The following is an 8426-nucleotide window of genomic DNA, read 5'->3' on the forward strand; positions in this document are numbered from 1 at the left end:
TTCAACAAATTATTTTGTTTAGTGAGCTTTTGGACCTTCTCCTCCATTTGGATAATTCTGCTTTTTAAAACCTCCTTCTCCTCATTGGTTGATTGGACCTCTTTTTCCAAATGAGTTAGCCTCTTTTTAAAGCTGTTATTTTCCTCACCATTTTTTGGTTCCCCTTTAGAAAGCTGCTAACTTGTTTTTTTAAGGTCTTCTATTGCCTGCGGCTAGTTTAAGTTCCCTTTGGAGGCCCTGGAGGCAGAGACCTTGACTTCCTCTGACAGTATGCCTTGTTCTTCCTCCTCTGAAAGGATTGGAGGAGACACCTGTTTCCCAAGAAAGTAACCTTCTGTGGTCTTATTTTTTTCCCCTTTTTTGGGCATTTTCCCAGCCAGTTAGTTGATTTCTGAGTTTCCTCTCCACAACCATCTGGCCTCCAGTTCTGCCAAGCCAGCACTGGGGGCTGAGATTCTGATGAGCTGCTCCAAAGTCTCAGGTGCAGGGCTGCTATTCAGTGTGAGATTAAAATCAGCGGTTCAGATGGGGGCAGGGCTCCCACACAGGCTCAGTTCCCTCAGGGGCTTTCTGATGAGACCTTCAACAATAGATGTGGGCTACTGCCTGCTTTGGGAGCCCCCATCTGCTGCTGCCTCCACTGTTGCCACTTGAGGAGGTCCAAGTTATGGGGACACCCTGCTCCTTTTTCAGTCAGCCAAAAAGACCCTCTCACTGACCTTTAGCACCTGTGGGTTGAGGGATCTGTGCTGCAGCTGGAGATTCTGTCCCTGAAGCCTGCTAGGATCTGCTCCTCTTGCTGCCTCCTGGCCAAGGCTGGGCTGGGCTCTGCTCCATGTCTGGTGTGACAGACCTTTCCCGTCTGTCTTTCAGGTCACTCTGGGATAGAAATCTCCCCCACTCCATTGTTCTGCGGCTTCTGCTGCTTTAGAATTTGTTGAGAGTTCTTATTTACAGGTATTTTATGGTCTGTGGGGTAAGAGCTACCGGATGTTTGTCTTTCTACTCCGCCATCTTGGCTCCACCCACCCCCCCCATGCTTTTAAGTAGGCCTGAAGAATGGGTAGTAGCTATCTGACCCCCTAGCCTCAAGTACACAGCAACCTTTCTTTTCCCAAATATCCCTACAGTCCCTATAATAACCTTCAAGTCTGGTGCATTTGCATAGAGTAATAATTCTTTCCACTAACAAGGAGAACTTAAGGTAAACATTTTAAGCTTGAAACCATGGTTCTATTTCTCATCCTCTGACAGAAGAGACTTCACATGTTACCTAGACCAGTCTAGTGCACCTGAAGCATGAATCCTCTCTACAATATTTGCAACAAGTTGTTACTCAGAATCCACTTGAAGACTTCTAGTGATGAAATCAATACTCTTCTTTTCCTGCATGCTCACAGCTATCTATTCCATCTTTGGACAACTCCAATTATTAGGAAGCTTTTCAGTAAGTAGAACTTGGATCCAGGTCCCTGTAACTTTCTTGTTTTGCCTTTCAGGCACAAAAAAAGATCCCAACAAACACATGTCAAAAGACTCCCTTTTCCATTTGACTGTCCTCTCACAATTTTAAGACAATAATCATAGCAATCACTGCCCCTGTCTTCTCTACTGCAAGCTATATTCCCAGTTCTTTCACCCAGTCCTCATACAGCATGATTTCAAGTCCCCTCACAATCCTGGCTGTGCTCTAATTTGTCCTGATAGCTTGTAGGTGCTCTGGTCGTGTGAGATAAAGTCCCCTGTTAATTTGGGGATTCTTAGTGGTTGAGGTGTTGGTAACAGTAAAGACAGATCTGGAATTGGTAGAACCAAATTAGTAGATAGACAGCCATGGAGCCAGCAGACAAATGAAATAATTTTTAAACCTTATCTTTTTTTCCTATCTATTCTTTTCTTTCTTTTTTTCTTATATTTCCTGAAGACATAGCATTAAGGAATTGAATCTTTTCCAATAGTTTACAGTCCCACAGAACACTTACAGTGCTCTCCTACTTTGCTTAGTATGGTGACTTTTTTCTCTTCCTCAGGGGACAGAAGGTGGCCAGTGATGGAAGGAGCCAAGAACAGTTCCTTTAAGGGTTTCATTTTGATTGGTCTGTCTGACCATCCCCACCTGGAGATGATCTTTTTTGTCCTTATGCTGTTCTCCTACATGTTCATCTTGGTGGGAAACTTGACCATTATCCTAATATCGCGCCTGGATGTCCGCCTTCACACACCCATGTATTTTTTCCTCAGTAATCTCGCCTCTGTTGATCTTGCCATTACCACAAGTATAGTCCCTCAGATGCTGTTCAATCTGTCAGGTGCAGACAAAACCATCAGCTATGCTGGCTGTGTAACACAACTATATGTTTTTCTTTGGCTGGGTGCTACTGAGGCAATGGTCTTGTTGGTGATGGCATTTGATCGCTATGTAGCTGTCTGCCGGCCCCTCCACTACATGACCATCATGAACCCTCGGATTTGCTGCCAGCTAGCTTCCACAGCCTGGCTAGCTGGCTTGGGAAATTCCCTCATTCAGTCAACATTCACTCTACAGCTCCCATTTTGTGGACACCAGGAAGTCAACAGTTTCCTCTGTGAAGTGCCATCTCTCATCAAGTCAGCCTGTGGTAACACAAACCTCAATGAGGCTGTACTCAATGGTATCTGTGCCTTCTTCACTGCAGTGCCCCTGAGCATCATCCTCATCTCCTATGGTTACATTGCCAGGGCTGTCCTGAAGATCCCCTCAGCTGAAGGCAGGAAAAAGGCCTTCAATACTTGTGGCTCCCATTTGACAGTGGTATTCCTCTTCTATGGCTCAGCCATTTATGCCTATCTGCTGCCATCCAAGAGTAGTTCCCAAGACCAGGGCAAATTCATGACTCTCTTTTATTCAGTAGTTACAGCCATGGTGAATCCCCTAATCTACACTCTGAGGAACAAGGAGGTGAAGGGGGCACTAAGGAAGGTTCTGGGGAAATGGAGGAAGGAATGGTGAGGGAAGGGGGGAGTGGGGCAGTATATCTTCACTGTTTTGTATGTCTGTCTTTATCTTTGTCTTTCTCTCTTTCTGTCTCTGTCACTACAGATCTTTCTGTCATCAGATCTACACTAGTATAATCCCAGGACTAGCTAGATGGTGCAGTGGATAGAGCACTAGTGCAGGAGTCAGGTGGACCTGAGTTCAAATTTCACCTCAGACACCTGACACACACTAGCTGTGTGACCTTGGGCAAGTCACTAAACCCCCATTTCCTCATCCTGGGTGATTTTCAGTCATGCTGATGAATATCAGGTTACTGGATCCAGATGTCTCTGGAGGAGAAGTGAGGCTGGTGACCTGCACAGCCCTCCCTCACTCAAAATCAAAGTCCAGTGCGAGTCATGTCATCATTTCTCTGATGACATGGTCTTCTTCAGCCACGAAGAACACACACACACACACACACACACACACACACACACACACACAAACAAACTTATTTCCACATAAGGTGACTTTGAGTACGTTAAAAATATTCCCAACCACCCTAAGCAGTTAACATCTGGTTAGTATTATTTGATAATTTTCTATTTAATGATGAAAAACATTCGTTGGGGTACAGATTATAAGGGGAGAAGGTTTAAGTTCTCAGAAGTGATTGATCTAATATAGATCTAATTTCCATTATTCTGTCTCTATCATAACTTATATTAATATTATTATTATTATTCACATCTCAAATGAGATAATGTATATAAAATGCTTTGCAAATCCAGTAGTGCTATATAAGTGTTAGCTATTATTATTATTATGATATAGAATTGGGTTTTTTTTTGTTTACCTTACTTTTCAAAGTACTTTCACACTTGTTATCTTGTTTGATTTGGTTTAATACAGAAAAAGGTAATGATTTCATAGCTGTCAATATCTCCTTCCAGATACAGATCACCCTTCCCTGTCTTTTGGTAGATGGTCTTCCTGAGGTAATGTATCTAGAAAAAAAATTGTCCCCTAGTGTCCAGTCTTTAAGTAATTAATTAAGTAGACTGCAATTAATTAGACTGGGTTGGGGGTGACAGACACACAGAGGGTCAGCAAACCTGCCCTTGAAGCTTTTCAAACTTTGGAGGATGTACCTGCCTCAGCTCATGTTCTGTTATCAGTTTTGAGAACACAGGGTTATTTCCCTGCCATATGTGGCTTTGAGTAGAGATTTAATGGAGGACAAAGACAATTATTCCTGTTGATCAGAGGCAGAATCCTTGTCTATTTGTCTGACATCACACCATCTTTATATCCATCTCTATCTCTTCATCTGTCAGCTTGTCTATTTAGCTTTCATCCACATCTCTCTCTCTTTTCCTCTCTTCTCCCTTTCACTTTTGTACTGAATGTTTCCTTCAGCCTCATGTCATTATAAATGATAAATCAGGGTGAAAAATTGTTCACTCCTCCATTCCAAACAAACCAATGTCCCTAATGGAAAGGGAAATATGGTAGATTATTCATGTCCTCCTACCTGAACGTTAGTCACTCTTTGCCAGGAGCCTTCCTCTCCTGATGTGGCTAGTGAGTCACACACCTTTGTGAGATTTCTTTAAACAAAATAAAAGGCCATACATCAGGCTCAAAGAAAACTCAAGCAAAGGTCTTTATTTTTAGGTTTTGGGTACACTGTCTTCTTTTCCATCATCTAGAGTTTGACTTCTGTAGATCCTGGAACTCAGTGAGTAAGTTGGCATATAACAGCCCAACTTAGAGTGCTAGTGTGGGAACCGCGATGTCAGTATGTATATTTGCAAATCTAATTGGAATTGCCAAGGAAAACTAAAACCATGTACTCTCTCCTCAGGTGGGTAATTCAAATCAGGATCAAATGTTTTCTTGGTGGTTACAGAATCAGAGAAAAGGATCTTCAATAACCTTTAAGGGATGATTTTGTCAGTATCATTACTGAGTCTTATGGGTTCCCTCTTCAACACTACAAGAATCATGTTTGCCAAGTAACCAATTTCATTTAGCCAACCAGGGTTATCCTGTCATTCAAACAGTGCAAGATGCATAGTAACATCTCTCTCTCTCTCTTACAATCTCCTTTATCTGTATATCCACACTGTTCCCACTCCCCTATTTTCTCCATCAAGTCTTTTGATTACATTCTATCTAATAATAGTTGTTTTTACAATTGCAAATCTGCCTTACAGCCTGGACTGTCCTCAAACTCCTCAAAAAATTACTTCATTATTCTTATTAGATACAACCCTTCTCCTCAACATCCCCCTCTTTCCCTTCTCTTTGTCAATCTTTCTATGGAAAAAAGAAAAGTAATTAGGTAAAAACAACATACATAGTGGTCACATGTAAAAGTATATGCAAGATTATGTACTCATAGTCCCACTTCCCCAGTGAAAGAGGGTGACATGTGATGCATTTCTTAATTTCGTCTCTGTTTCCCTGCTATTTTTCTCAGATTACTTTACTGATGTCCATCAATTCCATTAATTTCATTAAAGTTCAATTCTAATTTTAAGGCCACTCCAACTTTAAAATAAAGTTAAAACTCAAGAAATAGCTGGGAAAATGGGCAAAGAACAGAAAAGAATAATCATAAGTGGTCACTATGGTGGTAGAGAAGATCAAGATATAAACTCAGAAGAAAATGCAAAAACAGCTACAAGAAAAGCTCAAAGAGAACAATGGAAAGAGACCCAAGAAGAATTCCTGAAAGAGTCAGGCATGGCAGAGGAAAAATTGGGAACAATAGACAAGAGTGATATAAGAAAACTATGGAATGAGAAATAATAGCTTGGTAAAAGAGACACAAAAATACTGAAAAAAGAGCACCTTATAAACTAGAATTGGCCAATAGTAAAGGTGACAAAAAAATTCACTGAGGAAAAGAAGTCCTTAGAAAGCAGAACAGGTGAAAAGGGTTATCAGAATGGACATCATCTTAGGACAGAGGAGGGGAAAGGTGGGGAGAGAAAATTTGGAACTCAATCTTGTGGAACTGAATGTTGAAAACTAAAAATAAATAATAATTAAAAAATTAACATACACACTTTGTAAAAAGCACAATAGACTAAATGGAAAAGTAGGTGCCAAAATTCACTAAAGAAGGAATTCCATATAAAAATCAGAATTGCTCAAATGCCAAAAGAGGCTCAAGAGCTCACAGAAAAAAATAACTGCTTAAAAATTAAGGCAGAACCAAGATGGCAGAGTTAAGGCAGAGACTCATCTGAGCTCTCCCAATTTCCCCTACAAAGTACTTCAAAATATCTCTTCAAATCATGTAATAAATACATATACATATACATATACATACATACTTACATACACACACACACACACATCTTCAAAACAAATTCTGAAGGATCAGAACAAACAAAAGCATAGGTTAAAAGAATTTTGCAGCCCACAACAACTTAGAAGGTTGGCAGGAACATTCTATTTCACTGGGGCAAGAGTAGTGTGCAGGCTGTCCCTGGCAAGCCAGCAGTGAGGCTCTGAGCTTCAGTGTAAACCAGCAATGAAGCCTGAGGCCCCTGTACCACACATCCAGTAGTGGGCTATACCCAGTGTAAGCCAACAGCAGGCCTTTGGGGGGACTGAATCAGTAGCAGTGGCTTCCTGAGCTCTCAGCCCACAGATGGTAAGGTGGTCACAAGGAAATTACAGAGGACACTTTGCTGGCCCTGGGTACAAGATTCTGCTGCCTTGGTTTTGGGTTATAGTCCCAGGGCAATGATTAGCAATTTTAGGGAATTAGTCATTCCCTAAAAAGCACCCAAGAGCATGTGGATGCAGGGGAACAGGGACCCTGGTCATAATTCCAGGGAGGTAAACAGTGCTTGTGGTCAATCACAGACCAGAGCATGGACCAGGAGAGCAGTAACTGCACCCCTCCTGAAATCAGACCACCATGAAAGAAGTGAAAGCTTACAGGACCCCAGAACTAGCTCTATAAATAGCAGGAAGAAAAACCTGAAAGTTGGGGCAGTGACCCTTCCACTCCAGGATCAGAGCCCAATTTTAACACATAAACTGAAAAGTCAAGAGATAAGCTGGACGAATGAGCACACAAGAACAAAAAAGCCAGAGCACATAAAGTTACTATGGTGACAGGGAAGATAAGAATGCAACACCCCCCCCCCCCCCCAAATAGTCAAAAGGGCTATATCCACACTCTTAAAGATAAATGTAAATTGGTCTGAGGGCCAAAAAGAGAAGTCCTGCAGGAACTCCTCAACGATGTTAAAAATCAGATAAGTGAGGAAGAGGAAAAATTGGGGAAACAAATGAAAGTGATGCAAGAAATCATGACAAAAAGAGTCACTAGATGAGTAAAGGAAGGCACAGAAATTACTAAAGGAAAGGACCTCTTCAAAAAACAGAACAGATGAAATGGTAAAAGATGTAGAAAAATTCACTGAAGAGGAGAAAGAAGGAAAGAAGCAAAGATAGAAACAAAGAAAGAAAGAAGGAAAAAAAAGAGAAGGAAAGAAAGAAAGAAAGAAGCAAAGAAAGAAAGAAGCAAAGAAACAAAGAAAGAGAGCAGAGGGTGAATTGAATATAAAGGGATGATATCTAAAAAATAAAATTAAAGGGTGAGAGAGGAATATATTGGGAGAAGGAGAAAGGGAGAGAAAGAATGGAGCAAATTATCCCACATAAAAAAGGCAAGAAAAAGTTTTTACAATGAAGGGAAAGAGGAAGGAGTTGAGAAGGAATGAGTGACCATTACTCTCATCTGATTTCGCTTAAGGAGGGAATAATATACACACTCAATCAGGCATCTTACCCTACATGAAAGTAGTGGGGAAGGGATGATGGAAGGGACGGCAGATTGGGAGAGGGGGTAGTCAGAAGCAAACATTTTAGAAAATGGACAGGGTCAAAGGAGAAAACAGAATAATTGGGGGGCAGGATAGGATGGAGGGAAAAATTCTTTCACAAAATTACTACTATGGAGGTGTTTTGCACAACTGCCCTATATTGAATTGCTTGCCTTCTCAATGGAGGTAGGTGGGAAGGGAGGAAGGCAGAGAATTTGGAACTCAAAGATTTAAAAATAAATTGTTTTAACATGCAACTGGGAAACAAAATATACAGGCAACAGGGTATAGAAATCTGTCTTGCCCTTCAAGAAAGTAAAGGGGAAGGGGACAAAAGGGGGGAATGATAAAAGGGAGGGCAGAATTGGGGAAGGGGTAATCAAAATGCATGTCATCTCAGGATGGAGGGAGGGGAAAGATGGGGAGGAAATTTGGAACTCAAAATCTTGTGGAAATGAATGTTGAAAAATAAAAATAAATAAATAAATTTAAATTTAAAAAAAAGCTGAAATGCTAAAAGATCCAGAAGGGGGTCTCCACAACATTATAGAGATTCACTATGGAAGATTTATAGAAATGAAGGGCAAGAATCACTCAGGATAAAGAGTGAACTT

General features: G+C 41.1%; 1 protein-coding gene across 1 annotated transcript; it reads left to right on the forward strand.

Moving 5' to 3' along the window:
• The first annotated feature begins 1969 nt into the window (after positions 1–1969).
• LOC140520755 (olfactory receptor 2C1-like) lies at positions 1970–3103 on the forward strand. The gene has a single exon (XM_072634965.1). The coding sequence runs from the start codon at positions 2006–2008 to the stop codon at positions 2987–2989; it is 984 nt and encodes a 327-aa protein (XP_072491066.1). The 5' UTR covers positions 1970–2005; the 3' UTR covers positions 2990–3103.
• The last annotated feature ends 5323 nt before the right edge of the window (positions 3104–8426 follow it).

This window comes from Notamacropus eugenii, chromosome 1, assembly GCF_028372415.1.
Source record: "Notamacropus eugenii isolate mMacEug1 chromosome 1, mMacEug1.pri_v2, whole genome shotgun sequence".
Taxonomy (NCBI): Eukaryota; Metazoa; Chordata; class Mammalia; order Diprotodontia; family Macropodidae; genus Notamacropus; species Notamacropus eugenii.

What these genes read in the sequence shown, in the direction of transcription:
- LOC140520755 (XM_072634965.1), top strand. Translation starts at nt 2,006, where the DNA reads ATGGTGACTTTTTTCTCTTCCTCAGGGGACAGAAGGTGGCCAGTGATG.